The following is a 14646-nucleotide window of genomic DNA, read 5'->3' on the forward strand; positions in this document are numbered from 1 at the left end:
CCACATGATGACAAGAATTGAGTTACCAAAGATGCTGCAGCTGGAGAAGGCGGCCCTACGTAAGTTCCGAGCTATCCTGGGGTTGATTACAACTTCCGACTGCCACGTGTGCAGCATAAGATAATGACAAGACCTCAAAGACCTCATCAGTTCCAAATCTGAAAGATCTGCCTCTGACTTGTACTGCTCGTATCTTATCGGGATCATTTTGCCAGGTGTAAGCCTGTGCTGGTACACCCCTATCAGCCATCTAGCACTCAACGATAACTGAGGCAATAATTGCTGTCCGTTTCGACATCCTTCGTGTTAAAGTTGAATGAGCTCATGGAGACAAAGATCATTTTGTTTGGACATGTTTTTTCTCGTGTCTTGTCTGCTGGGTCATCGCTCTTAGTTTGTATTCCCTAAATCACATTCCGTCCAATTGCTATTTACTAAGTTGAATAAGGTAACAGGATACGTGGTACTACTTTGGTATGACTCCAAAGTTGTCATTGTGTTTGTTACAATTTTGGCCTAGTGTTTTGTCATAGGTCCACAAGTATGGTATGATAGAAGTCTTGATACGGTACACTAATTTCAAATATGGATCTTATACTGATGCTTGTCTTGTATGCTTCATGCACATGATCTGATTCTAGGTAGGCTGGCTTCGGGTTGGGTATTCGCCAGGTTCACACACTGCAACCATTATAAGGCTACACCAACGCTTCTCCTTCAGTCACATTCACCTTCCCCCATGGATCCTTCAAAGATAAGAGAGAAAATCGGTCGCTTTCGGATCCTCATCATAGGAAGAGCCAATGCAGGAAAAACAACAATTCTGCAGAGAGTTTGCAACACACGGGACCAACCAGAAATATACAACACTGATGGGGAAAAGGTGAGCATCACATTGCCAGTAGGACGATGGTACTGACCCATCAACATCAGATTGATCTCGAAGTTTTAACAGCATCCAGAGGGGTGAGTTGTACTCTTAGTCGATGTCATAAATTCACGTGCTCTCAGTGCAGACTGCATGACATTGAGAACGAAATGGTGTTTCGAAGCAACCCGGGCTTGATTTTTCATGATTCATGGGGTTTCAAGGCAGGCGGCGAATCAGAATTCGACAAGGTGAAGGCATTCATCACTGAGCGTTCCAAGGAAACAAAGATAACAAAATGGCTCCACACTATATGGTAATTGCAACCGGTCAATCACAACATGCGCTATCTCATGGTTTCAACATAGGTACTGCATCCCAATGGATGAAGCATGTAGGTTGTTCACTGCAGCCGAAAATAAGTTTTTCTCTCAGTGTGACACAGGAACCAGTAAGTTTTTGCATCTCACCCTCATCGACATTCGACTGATGCACAGAATCACAACCCTCAGTACCTGTCATCGTTTTATTCACAAAGTTTGATGCACTATACGACGTCGCTTACACACAACTGAAAACGGAAGGAAAATCTAGGAAAGACGCTAGAAAACTGGCCGCAAAACATGCCGAAGAAACATTTGCAAATGGACCGCAATTGAAGTTTCTCAAGGATGTCTGAAAACCTCCACCATGTCATGTATGCCTTCCCAGTAAGCTTTATGGTCAAGTTCTGATACATGATGACCATTGATCCATCAGATATGGACAAAGATGATGCAAATTCTGGACCACTGATCGAACGCACAGCTACAACTTTGGATGATGAAGTACTAAAGCGATTGTTCGTCACGACCTAACAGACCAACTTGGAGGTCTGCATGAAATATGCAATTGAAAGGTAACTAACCATGGTCTCATTCGCTTGGTGCAACTTGGTGTTAACGATTGATGTTGGCCAGAACACTGCAAAATCATCTTGACTCTGCAGAGACAAGCGCATCTGAAGGGCATGAGAAGATAATACGGATCCTGGGCACTTGGTTTCCACATATTTGGGTAAGATTATTGGAAAATTCAAAGGCTGCTCTCATTTATGTCAAACCTTTACTTGCAGGCAGTACGTCTGTCAATTCTCATTCGCGCAACAGCCATGCTGATCCAAGTCATTGCCCACCGTTCGCAGGGAGTGAGTGTGTCGATCCTCGTTCGAGCAACAGCCATGCTGATCCAAGTCATTGCCCACTGTTCGCAGGGAGTGAGTGTGTCGATCCTCATTCGACCAACAGCCATGCTGATCCAATTTGGTGTCCACTGTTTGCAGTTCATGAGTGTGTCGATCTTTGTTCGAGCAACAGCCATGCTCATTCCTCAATAGAAGAAGCTTGGCAACAATCACTGTGCGGTGATACAGTCTAAGTTGCTCTCTGTGGTATGTCCAATTGGTGCCAGATTGTACACATTTCTCATGTTGGGAATTCGCCAGGCCTCTGGCTTATCACCTTTGCACAAGGTTGTTCAGCTCATTTCCGGTGAATTTTGAGGTTGCGTTGTGATAAACCTGCTTATTATTGACCCTTTAGCTGCTGTCATTATCTTCGAACACTCTTTCTATATTTTTGACAAGTGGCGCTATCTTCAGGACAAGGGGCAGTCTGATCCCTCTTTTTATGTTGCACTGGAGCAGTACATGTCATCTCCGCATGCAGCTGCTGTCGTGAAGGGTGTGAGCGACCCCGTTCATGCTTATGAACAAGTGGTGGCTACTTTCACGAAGGAGGAAGAATATTTGTCCTCTCAGGCGAATGTGGAGTTAATCAACGCTGTTCTTGAAATCACTTAAATAATCGCCTGTGTATGTTTTGTCATCATCCTGTGGCAGCAATCCTGCTGATCTACTTGTCTTTCAGCAAAACCTTGATATTAGGCAATGCAATGCAATGTAGATGGTGTTCCAAAGTGGATGAGTTATCTTAGCAGTGAATGTGGGCTCCTCGAGAGGTCTATTGAGGTAGTTTCAGGAGGTGGAACTGTACGGTATGGTTGTATGATCATACAATATATGTAGCGCTTTCCCCGGTATGGTGTATGGGTGTTTAAAGCATGAGAGTTACCCTCAGCTGTGATGGTGGGGAGATCTACTGGGCTTGATGTACCTCCGACGCATTCTTTGTCCGATTCAAGTGCATTGAGTTCGGGTATGTTCTACATACCATGCTGCTCCACAGCCTATCTCGACTTGTGCCAATATTTTTAAAAGTAATACAGTGTTGTCATTTCAGAGTTACATCATATATAAATTCATGGAACGTCCCTGTCAACATCAGTGACACCAGTTGATGCCTAAGACCGAGTTGTTGTTGGTTGATAGCCTTCGAAACTGATGGATTTCAAACAGTGAACGCTCCTTGAAAGTTTTCATTTCTTTAAGGACAGTGTGCAGATTATCATGTCCCTCGATTACAAAGTCAAAGGTGGAACCCTGGTTTATCGCACGTGCGCTCTGTGCATCCCTGAGGCCTACAGTTAGAACTGCACCATTTCACTCAATCATAAGTTCATTGACCGCATGCGTCATATGCTGCAATCTAAATCTATCTTTTCGAGGGACTGAGATGATGCCATCACGGAATAAAGGAGAAATTGACTTACAAAATGTCTGTATTAGGTTCAAGGACAAATTTGCAGCGTTGGATGTCATTTATGTTATGGTCTTCAGTGTAACCTGCAGCCTTTTCATGTGTATCTTATCAATGTATGAGAGAACGCCTAAATAGGACCATAAGAAAATGCTCGCCTTTCTGATCAGTCTAACGAGCTGAATCCCATGAGAGCTTGCTGCGACCGACAGCCATTATGATAATGTCCGACGTCGCTGAGTGTCAGCACCCCAGTGTGCAATTTAAGACATGAACATCTTTCGATGGGGTCGAGTAACACTGACACAAGAAATCGAACAGCTGTTGGCGATCAGCGTCTCTATTTGCAGTCACTCCACACTAAAATATCCTTCGTAAGCCGATCGTGGAGGGACAGTCAAGTCTACCGCCCCAAACCCCCGTACGGGGCGCGAGCCAATGGTCCTCAATTATACCAATGTCAAAATGATCATAGTCAATAGCACATAGCATGTATTGTCTACATCAGGTGCTGCCCCAAGAAGACAATAAATAGGATCTTTTTTAAAACGGTCAAGTCTACCCTACGAGGTGAACATGGGAGCAGAGGATGAAAAAGGTGCGTGGCAGAAGACATACCAGCTATGGGTACTACTATCCGAAATAATACACCCCGTCCGAGCCACATTTTTTTCCTCTGCTGCTCCCTTCTGTATGTCATGCTATAACAGCGAATGCAGCGGGTAAGTACAACCCTCACCTCTGCCTGGCATGGCATTATTCTCAGCCATGGGCATTGACACATCTGATGTGCAAGACAAGCATGAATATGCCTGTCATTGAGCTGGTGGCGACAGGTGTTGGCTGAGTGACACGAACTTGATAAGGCCTGTGTTTACTAACTGTTGCAATGAAATTGGGTCCATTCCACGCGGATTCAAGCATTAGCGTGGACCGCTCATGGTGAAGTCCTGCTGGTGGATGCTGGGAGGGCGAATGTAGGGAGTTCTTGTACCATCCCATGGACACGGAGGCATATCTGGATTGTTCATGCCGTAGGCAGGCTTCCTCCTTGAAGGAGCTGAGATAGGAATTGTTAGAGGGGGCCGGAGGCAAGGGCCCTGGGATTGGGATTGCCCGGATGGCTGGTTGTCGCTTGTGCTGGAATTTGGGTAATTGCTGAATAAACTGAATTTATTGGACAGGTATGTAGCTACATGTGGATGATGACCAGGGTTATAAATTGGTGGGTGGATGCGGATGATGATTGAATGGGAGATAATTTCAAAGTTGGGCGAGGCTGCCAGCCTCTTCGCTGATATGATAACCCTAGATAATGAGTTGTATATCGGACTTTGGGCACTACTTACTGCTATTAGGGCACAAGGTTCAAAATGCCACGTGACCAATCTCTCAGTTCAAGCCCAGTCAAAATTGACAATTGGCTGTACCTGCGTGAATATTAGCCCAGCATGACACCGCCTGAAATCGTGGCAAATCCAGAGTGTAATATGATGTAAGCAGCTGTTGTAACGCTGTAAAGACCACAACAACATTCCGTTACATGTAAAACAAACTGTAAAGCATGTAATGCAGTGTTTCGACGAAGCGCTACAATAGATGCGAAGTCATGTATGCAATATAGCATGCATCCTTGGCTTTGCACCTAGAGTATCTTGTCCTCTCCTTGATCCGTGTCTCCCATTGTATAGTATCGTGCCATTGCCAATCTGTGCCTATAAAACACTTTGTGGGTCCCTCCCCCTGTCCATGCATCTGGTATTGTACCTTTTTCACCCTAGACTGACCAAATATTTGTCGACAGGATGTTGCAGAGTTGCCACTACCCTTACCACAACCATCGAGTCCCCAACATCTACACAGGCCGACTGTGGAAGAAATCCCTGATGAGGACGACACTGTTCATCATCAAGATGAACCTCCTGCATTTCCACACGTTGATGTCCCACCTCCCCTTGACGCAGGTGAGGAGACCCTCGCAAACAACATCTACTCAAATGTCACTCTCAATGACTTGTGTATTTCCTTAGCCTTTATTTTTCGGACTCGCAAATGCTTCCCTGGATGACCCTGAATCTGGGCTTGATGCTGCAACAGTGGAACACATTCAAAATCCGCCCCAACACCAACTGTCTCTTGATGATGACCCTGATCTCAAGGCTGCTGTTAAACTCTATCTTAAATTGTCACATGCGGGGAAGGACTACGAAGCAGCGTGTGAGGTTCTGATGGAATCCAAAGATGTCGATGATTTCCCGACACTCTACCAAGCCAAACGAGCTGTCGAACAGCTGAGTGGCATCTCTGGTATCATGCACGATATGTGCTTCAATTCGTGTATTGGTTTCACAGGTCAATTTGTGCACCTTGAGTCCTGTCCAATATGCAGCTCTTTGTGCTATGATCAGGTCATTCTCACACAAAGTAAGGGCAAGAAGAAAGTCGCACGCAAGCACAAAACAAAGGGAGAGCTGTTACTGTCGGTGAATTTGCTGCATACTGGGACAATATGTTCAAAGAAATGCGAAAGGTTCACATATATGTTCATGTTAGCACTGAGTCGCATTCTCACTTGCCTGGCGGCAGCCATTTGTTGATCAAGTCAAACAAATCAAATGGGTATACCTTTGTATGCTACTGTTGACCTGGCACTGACACTAACTATATTCTCATATAGGCTAAAGCAAGCACTATCGAGTGCGCTACTGGTAGCATGGTCAATAACAGTCACCCCCAGGAATAATTGCCATTGTTTTTCTTGTTGCCATTGTTTCTCTTATCACTGTCATTATTGCTGTCTTCAGTCCTGCTGTCATTTTGTTGCTCTGCTTGTTGCTTTTTCATACTAGATGTGCATGTACATTATGATCCGACCCACGCTGAATTGCACACATAGCTTGTCTCACTCGATTTCACTCGATTTGTGCTACAACCAAAAAAACTTGGTAAATATCGGCTAAGCTAGTGTAGTCGCATAGCGTGACTAGCCTCATTTTCCCTAGAAGCTTGAAGGCCCAAAAAAGCGGTTGATCTGCCAAGTTCTGACAATATTTTGTGACACCGATACTTACCAAGCTTTGCGTGGGTACACCCAATATCCACTTTTCACTGGGGTTCAAGTCTCAGCCAGTTGCTTCAACCCAACTCAAGAGGATCGAATGGACGACGGGGAGAATCAGCTGGATCCGGCACGGCTTGTGTGAATCGAATTGAATGATAGGAGAAGGAAGCACGTGCTCATGCTTCTTTAGAGACCAGCTGACACCCTGGGGCCCTGTGATCGAGATGTAGGAGAGACTCAACAAACAACATGCATCAAGCTCTAAGTACTGTACCGCATCGTTTCCAAGATCCTCCAGCATACAGTTGCACTGATCTGCATTTCAGGGATCCTGAATTCATCTCACAAGGTACTTTTGGCTCGTCATTCCCTTGTGGCACTTAGATGACATGCAGGATCTTTGGCGAGCCTGCAATGGATGTGCTCTGGGCTACGGTCATATCGTGTGGCTTACCACCACTGGAACGAAGCTACATCGATCCTAAAAGGTTAGTGGGGACCATTGCACTGTCAGTGTTTGTTGTTTTCTCTCATTACTAGCTCACCGAGTATCTGAATCCAGTGCACCATGACTTGTTCAGAAGCCATCAAATGATTGCCTGTGCATGAGGTCAAGTTTTCATGCACTATTGCAATACCTTGGCATGTTGGAGCTCAAGTCAAATATAGCAGTAAGCACACAACAGAACACAGTATAACATAGGTTACATCGCCATGATCAGCCATAAATCCAATGGTATAGTCCAACCGAGCACTGTCTGCAATCGCGTCAACACTGAGACACTGCCCACACCCAAAACCATCCAGAAAAGAAACAATCGAGTGCTACGACTTCTTGATTTACCATGCTTCGTCTGGTAGCAAATCTACATCGGGGATTTTTGCCTCAAGTTCGGACACTTGTGCCGCATCCATCTCGTAAAATTGCATCATCTCTTCGATTTTATCCAAGATATCCTTATCTGCATGTTCCAAGATAGCCAATCCCCGAACATAATCCTGAATCCAAGTAAGAACCTCTTTCCTTATTGGGGAGGCAAGGTAAGAATTGACCGCGAGCTTGATGGCCCTATGAGTGAGCACCTGGCTTTTCGACATGAAAAAAAGTGTCCGTAACACAAGCGTCAAGTGCATGATGTAGGCCATCAAGCGCTGAAGCACCACGTCGCTGACAAAGAAGTGTCGATATCCTTTTGCACACAGAAAATAGTGGTGCGTACGATATCTGGTATACCTCATAAACCCATTGTGCAACGAATACGGCGACTGCTGCAATTGGTACTACAATGGGAGCCGCAGGTCCCGATAAGGCGCCCAGCATGGTCACAATAGGGCCGGCCATGGATGACCCAAATGTCCTGTAAACATTCAATGAGATACAATTTATCTGACACGTAAAAGACCAGCCTACATGGTCGTGGCGGTAGATTTAGCTTGTATCTTATCGAGCATTTTCATCATCAAATCCCTAAACTCTTGGCTGTGCAAGTACTATGTGCAAATCATGTTAGGACGGATGCAACAATGACAGATAGAATGGCCATCACCATATGAGGGTCACGGAAGTTCCACACATCGACGATGTCTTTGTGAAGCACATATAGACAATCCTTCATCTGGTTGTTCTTGAATGTCGGGCATGACATGAGCGCATTCCAATATCCTTCAAGACGCGAAGATTTAGACTGTATCCAGTGATTATGAACGCAAAACTGGGACAAACTTTGCTTGCCAAACCTGACATTGCGTAAATTACCAGATAAGAATGAGGCAAGCAAGACTCACTCGATTAATGCCTTTATTTTGAGTCCAGAATGCACTCGCTGAGCGACAGAGGTCATCACTGCGGCCTTGGGCGCAGAATGCTGATCGACACAGCTTTCAGTTATTTTGATTAGGCGAGTGAGTGTCTCCTTGTAGCCTTTTGCGGCTGCAATATTACACTTTAGAGGCACGCATGAACCTGTCAGAGTATTGGCACACACTGGAGATCTTGGCGTAGGGAATCACAGACTCTGTAAATTCCTCAAGAGGTCTGATGCAGGTTGTCTGCACCTCTGTTTCTGCTTTGCTCTTGATGAGGTCTTTGACATCTTTGTCGCTCAATCCATCGAGAGAGGCTTCATCTAGAGTTCACTCCACGTGATCGATGAGTGTATCGTATTTAGTAAGGACAACAATAATGGGAACTTTGATAAAGTATGAGCCCCAACGTAGTAGAGAGATAGTTGTTGATTCACTTACCATTTCCCAGGGTTCCTTTAAGTTTTGATTTCAGGAAATCCTCTGTTCCTGTCTCCAGCAAACGTCCGCCTGCACGGGGTATCTGAATACAAAGCCTTCCATGTATTTGGTCAGTCTACCATAACGGAATAGTCGAGATAGAATCCCCACCAAACAGCATGCAGCTGATCTTTCAAATGCGGCATGTTCTTCCAATGTTCGATAAAATCTTGGACTATTTTGAGGTTTTCTTCTTCCCCTGGTTCAAAACCTTTGCTATCGTGGAAAAAGAACCTGTCATTCTGAGATGAGATGAACTCATTGTCGATGTTGGCCTCACCTGGCTTATCATGGGCGACGTTCTATTGACAGTATGAGTAACTGTGCTTGTCGAAGCACTGCATTTGGCCCACTGTTTTTCTCACTGTTTCTTCGCCTACTCCAAATACATGGTCGATGAGTGATGACTTGCCAACACCTACCTATCAAAAGTGTATCGTCAACACTGGCTCGAGATCGGAGAAAGTGATATACCTTTCCTATTACCAGAATTCGGAACCTTGCGAGCATCAACCTCAAGGAGGGCACCCCATGATCATCCTGACTCACCGAGGACAGCTCTCAAATATGTTGGAAGTGGTAGGCATGAGCCCAGAGCTTTGGGCGGAAGAGCCTGCCTGCTCTGCCTGCTAATCTACCAATTAGACGGTTCCGATGCCAGACATGGATCCTTACTTGAGTGGAAGTATTCCCAGAAAAGTCAATGAGGATCCGGATTTTTTGTTTATACAACTTGAGGTAATCTACAGATGTGAAGTTGAGTTCGTCAGTGATTGAGGTGAGAGTGCAATTATTCTTGTTTCACTTTTTTGTCTTGCATCATATGCACGGAATATCTCATGTGGGTGGAGAGTAACGTCTTTATGATGTGTGGTTCTCAAAAAACGGTTCTTGTGCCACATACGTAAGGAAAATGATTCCTCGTGAGAAAACATCCTAAGGTAACACGGAAGCAACTCAAATGAGAACATGTCTTGGGGTCGAGTACTTACTTTGGTGGAGAAAATGTGTGTCGCAATTTTTTTCCTTCTGGCTCTTCGTGTTTAAGTTCAATTGGCGAACTTTGTGATTGGCCAATCCATACTTCAGCAGACTCTATATCCCTTTTCGACTCGCTGGAATCAACGGTGATACCTGTTGGACATATTCAGCGGGGTTGATGATAGTACTGGATGACAAGAAGTGAGTACCATGGATGTGGAGAGTGTCAAGAGCGTTAGCCATGGTGATTTGATCCAGGGAAGAGTTCTCCTCGAGGTACTTTATCTAGAACTGGTGAGCTGATTATAGAATAGAAAAGACATGGGGATCACAAGAGCGGGGCGTCTGATAAGAAAACACTGTGGATCCAGAACTGGTGTGATAAGAAAGCTGCAGTAGGGACTGGTAAAGACCCAGTGCTCTGCTACGAGCGTTAATTGTGAACTTTCAGCTTCTGCGAACCATACAAATCCAATTGCAACAACAGCGGTGATTATGTAAAAACATCAAGTCAACTTTCTGGCACTCGCCAACTGCCAAAGGTGATTCATCTGCACAGCAAGGTGTCACCTAAAACTCAATCAACTCAACCTACAACTCGGATTGTTCATTACTATCTCTTTGCTTGTCTAGAATACCCACCATCATGTGCTCATCTAGCTCTCAAGCCCCACTGCGTGCGCCCTCCGTCGCACTAAAATTCAGTCTTCGCTGCCCACCTGCATCTCCCCCATGTATGGAGCATTGTACTGTTCGTATCTTATCAGCTGTCAGTGATTTATTGTCAGGTGTTCCAAAACACAAGCCCGTGCCGGTATACCACCTCATTCTCTTCGCACTTGCAAATAGCAATGGTGACTTAGAAATCTCGTCCGTTTTGAAGCTGGACGAGTTCCAACAAAACATAGAAACATCTCCTTCATTTTTTCAGTATAATTTTGCTTGTGCCTCTTTATCCTGTGTGTTGTACTTCTCAGTTACTAGAGAGCAACAAATTTACTTGTATTGGTAAATCACATTCCGTCCTTATTTATGGGGGTAGGCTAAACAAGCACTCCGTCATTTTCCTCCTGCGACTGCACAAAAGTGGGAAGTAGCAGGAGGCCTCGTGAGATCACGCATTGGCGTGGGGGTAGGAGGCATTGCGAGGTTTCAAGACTTGGAGGCAGCGTGAGGCTTCATGAGATTGGGCCGGCCACCATTCACAGACAGTGAGTGTGTTAATCCTCATTCGAGCAACAGCCATGCTGATCCAAGTCCATTGCCCGCCGTTCGCAGAAAGTGAGTGTGTCGGTCCTCATTCGAGCAACAGCCATGCTGATCCAAGTCGTTTCCCACCGTTTGCAGATGGTGGGTGTGTCGATCCTTGTTCGAACAAGAGTCATGCTGATCCAAGTCGTGGCCCACATCAGTAAATTGCCAGGTTCTGTGTAGATCTGTACAGATCTGGACAGCACGCCAGGTGTACAGCTTGGTCCTTACTAACCAGCTTGCTACAGTAAAATTTTCTCTATGAATCTCTGCCACAGATGCTCACAGGCCTGCCCAGTAGGTACCAAATACTAGTATTATTTTCTGTATGTCTGTACAGACCTCTGTCCATGTTTGCACAGGCACTCACAGATGGGCTCAGAGGTGTTCAGTATTGCCAGCTTATTTTATTTGGGTACGATAGCACACAAAAATCATGATATAATTAGATCAGTGGAAACATAAAACTACTGTGATAAACGGTAAATGAAAGGTAGAAACTATACGCGGGAACGTGATATGGCAGTTGATTCTGAAAAGATGATGCCAGGAGCCTCAGTCAAGCTGCACCCGTAGGCGGTGGTGCCTCGATGTGTCAACAGCGTCTAGTTTAGATGCCTCCGCCCTGTAAGAAATTCGTTAGTGCCGAACGCTGTACAAAAAAAAAGCCCAACCATCCAGCTCGAGCCCATTCACCAAGCTGTTGCATCAGCCTGGGACCGTGATAAGGGTCATTCTTGACAGCCTTGAGTAGCCCTAGCATTGCCATATAAACAGACTCGTACTCCTTGGCAGTAAACTTTGGATAAAGCTTGCCATTGCCATGTTTTGCCAGTCCTTGGAGGATGCAATGGAACTGGAAAAAAAAAATCAGAACATTGTGGGGGCAAATCTTTATTGAGAAAGTACTGCCATGCAAACAAGAGCCAAGCATTTAATGGCACCTCTTTTTGAAAAATAGCTGGTCGCCTACGAGCAATGCGATAAGTTCCAGTATAGATGAATAAAATGATGGCTTCAAGAAGCGCAGGGTGAGCAAAATTCCTGGTTTTCCCTAAATCGTCCAGTCCAAAGCGCAGAAACTTGCCATCGTCCAATAATTTAGCAGTGGCATCTTCGACCCAAGCTGCGCGCTCTTGAACAGGGATGTCAGCTGGTGGGACAAGGCCATATGCAGAAGGTGCAATAGCGATAACAATCTTTTTCAGATCAGAACACCAAGTTGCCAGGTCATCGTACAACTAAAAAATAAATGAGATGCGAGGCATATGACAATATATATGCGCACCAGCCTTGCCATGTCTGGTTTGTGTTCGGGCCACACACCTGTTGGATGCCTCGAGTCAATTGACTATCTCGACGGAAACAGGGACTTACCAGCGTCAACTTGGTGGCCAGTTTTGAGCCATTGCACGAGGGATGCTGAAAGACATTCAGTGATTGAGACCGGCATGTCAACAACCAGGCTTGGAAATGGATTTTCTATTGCCTGCTGGGTGCGACACTCCCCCTTCGCATCCTCAAGGAAACTTTTCCAGCTGTGAACTATACCACTCCAATTAGGACACCTTAGGCCCTTCATCGTCAGATCTATTGTCCGCCTTCAATTTCAATTTCGATCCCCATTTTGGCTTTGATTTTGGCCTTTGAGTTGGGGGCAGCCACCTCAGCAGCGTGGAGAAGATCTAGAAGGGCGGGGTCAGGAAGGTGGGGATGGCCGTTTTTCTCGTGATGAACTCTCAAAACATCAGCCAGCTTGAACGAGAAATTAGTGTACTCTAGCAAAATATTAAGTTCATACCTGAGGAGCACTCTCCTGATCTGTCATTGTACTACCCTCGCTCAAATCACCGCTAACTGCCAAAGTCCTCTCAGCAACTTGGTCGTCTTCGTCGCATGAATGCTGGAATTCGAAATCCACTGGCAACGCAGTTACCACTTGAGGCTGGGACAGGTAGTTCTTCTCTTGAAAAACCTGTCGTTCATCAGCTCAACATGATTGAAAGTAAGGAAAATCTTGCCAGGATGTGTAGTATGACGCCCACGAACTTCTCCCCAACCAATCTGCTCGTCTTCACCACCTTCATCCGAGGGTGAATCTTCATCCTTCGACGAATCTGACCCTTCAGAATCTGTACTTAGTGCACTCGACCGGAGTGCAGGATCCAAATTATGGTAGAAGTTAGTGTCTGATAATGACATAGTAGATGAGGTTGTCCTGGAAGGTACTGGAATCTTTGACGCTGAGGAGCAGCGATTGGACGGTGAGCTTCCGAAGCAGGAGCCTGAGATTGGGATGCAGATGGTGACTGCAACCTCCTAGCATTGGCCATGAAGGGGTTGTTTAGCGCTTGCAAATCTGGTTCTGTGCCAGGGGGAACAATGGGAACAATGGGGGGCGAAAATCCATAACGGCCACCAGCTTCACGTTGTGAAAAAGTTGGTTGATCATCCATCAACTCAAAGGTCAGAGCAGGAGCAATGGAAGCCTGCATAAGAATCAGTACATATATATTCGCAGAATAAAAGCTGACCTTGGTCTTCTTTGAGCGTGATTTGGAAGTCGTTACATTCAGCGTCTCCGAGGGGCTATATGGCGGAGGGGGCTGCTTTGTCTGAATCTCGGGTTAGTATTGTATACTACAAACAGGATAAAAATACCTTGGAATGGCTTCCATGACCCTTGCGAGGCGGTTCTGGAGCGAGAGGGTTTGCAGGGATGTTCGTATCAAGGGATGTAGCACCCTTGGCTTGATTGGTCCGCATCGGGGCATGCAAGATGGCGCCAATTTTCTCCAGCTGAGTGTTCCTACCTCCTTTCCTGGCACCTGGACGTCCTGAATGTCGAGGGTTCTGCTGACTCATCCGCTTGATTGGTGGTCAACTGAGATGGTACCTCAACCTGAGCGCGTGCTCTCTTCACCCCACCTTCTTGCCCTTCAGGTGCCTTGAGGTCAGAGTCTGTAGCTTTCCGCTTCGATTTCTTTTTCTTGGGGCTACCCGGCATGGCTAGAGAAGGGGGGAGATGAACCACACCACCAACAACTTGCAGACACTCACATTTTAAATCTAACCCCCGTCGCGCCTTGAAAAGCGCGTAAAAATAACATAACTTGGTCAAAACATTATACGCGTGCACGCCAGATGTAATACAGCGCAGCCCAAATGATGGATGGGGTTGGTGAAGCATAGCTGAGTCCACGAGTCTGCCTTTGCAAGTGAGTCAGAACGCGGTAGGCTGAGAATAACCACGTAAAACCTCCTTTTGTCGAACTCGTGTGTATATATATAGCTGAGCATTTTGAACTTGGTGGGAATCGCAGTCAGAACAAAGTTCAATTGTACACATAGAGGGGGTATTGACTATAGTACTGAGGGTCATACAAGAAAAATTGCGACAGATCATGTAGTTCTACTCCGCTTGCCAGTGAGCTGGGGCGTGACTTCCATTGTCCGGCCCATCCGACCTTTTGTTTTTATTACATTACGTTCATCGACTGTTAGATCCGAATTACCCCGATTATCACCCTCCAATTCACTCGCATTTCTCTTTTGCAGGAGCGCTG

At 45.8% G+C, this 14646-nt stretch overlaps 6 protein-coding genes across 6 annotated transcripts; 3 read left to right on the plus strand and 3 right to left on the minus strand.

The window, feature by feature from the left end:
* Positions 1 to 739: 739 nt before the first annotated feature.
* Positions 740 to 1547, plus strand: F5147DRAFT_781780 (uncharacterized protein; the record flags this gene model as incomplete). The annotated part of the gene is made up of 5 exons (XM_041442692.1): positions 740 to 883; positions 934 to 966; positions 1012 to 1184; positions 1237 to 1319; positions 1381 to 1547. The coding sequence occupies 5 exons, from the start codon at positions 740 to 742 to the stop codon at positions 1545 to 1547; spliced, it is 600 nt and encodes a 199-aa protein (XP_041284822.1).
* A 414-nt stretch (positions 1548 to 1961) lies between these two features.
* On the plus strand, positions 1962 to 2708 carry F5147DRAFT_781781 (uncharacterized protein; the record flags this gene model as incomplete). Its single annotated transcript, XM_041442693.1, has 5 exons — positions 1962 to 2123; positions 2190 to 2210; positions 2244 to 2297; positions 2352 to 2397; positions 2449 to 2708. 5 exons carry the CDS (start codon positions 1962 to 1964, stop codon positions 2706 to 2708), a joined length of 543 nt encoding a protein of 180 aa, XP_041284823.1.
* Positions 2709 to 5549: 2841 nt separating this feature from the next.
* On the plus strand, positions 5550 to 6101 carry F5147DRAFT_588707 (uncharacterized protein; the record flags this gene model as incomplete). Its single annotated transcript, XM_041432105.1, has 1 exon — positions 5550 to 6101. A coding segment is annotated over one exon (552 nt), but the record flags the coding sequence as incomplete, so codon positions are not given.
* A 1304-nt stretch (positions 6102 to 7405) lies between these two features.
* F5147DRAFT_659322 (uncharacterized protein) lies at positions 7406 to 10072 on the minus strand (the record flags this gene model as incomplete). The annotated part of the gene is made up of 15 exons (XM_041434572.1): positions 7406 to 7733; positions 7786 to 7923; positions 7977 to 8056; positions 8113 to 8302; positions 8351 to 8495; positions 8551 to 8691; positions 8810 to 8891; positions 8929 to 9150; positions 9214 to 9270; positions 9323 to 9347; positions 9398 to 9474; positions 9524 to 9591; positions 9753 to 9784; positions 9841 to 9982; positions 10039 to 10072. The coding sequence occupies 15 exons, from the start codon at positions 10070 to 10072 to the stop codon at positions 7406 to 7408; spliced, it is 1761 nt and encodes a 586-aa protein (XP_041284825.1).
* Positions 10073 to 11635: 1563 nt separating this feature from the next.
* F5147DRAFT_781784 (uncharacterized protein) lies at positions 11636 to 12533 on the minus strand (the record flags this gene model as incomplete). Its single annotated transcript, XM_041442694.1, has 5 exons — positions 11636 to 11705; positions 11755 to 11936; positions 12025 to 12321; positions 12369 to 12406; positions 12458 to 12533. The coding sequence occupies 5 exons, from the start codon at positions 12531 to 12533 to the stop codon at positions 11636 to 11638; spliced, it is 663 nt and encodes a 220-aa protein (XP_041284826.1).
* A 137-nt stretch (positions 12534 to 12670) lies between these two features.
* F5147DRAFT_781785 (uncharacterized protein) lies at positions 12671 to 14087 on the minus strand (the record flags this gene model as incomplete). The annotated part of the gene is made up of 7 exons (XM_041442695.1): positions 12671 to 12835; positions 12882 to 13055; positions 13130 to 13269; positions 13323 to 13569; positions 13615 to 13695; positions 13742 to 13948; positions 13977 to 14087. The coding sequence occupies 7 exons, from the start codon at positions 14085 to 14087 to the stop codon at positions 12671 to 12673; spliced, it is 1125 nt and encodes a 374-aa protein (XP_041284827.1).
* Positions 14088 to 14646: the final 559 nt, after the last annotated feature.

Source organism: Suillus discolor, assembly GCF_016758755.1.
Source record: "Suillus discolor strain FC423 chromosome Unknown F5147scaffold_153, whole genome shotgun sequence".
NCBI lineage: Eukaryota > Fungi > Basidiomycota > Agaricomycetes > Boletales > Suillaceae > Suillus > Suillus discolor.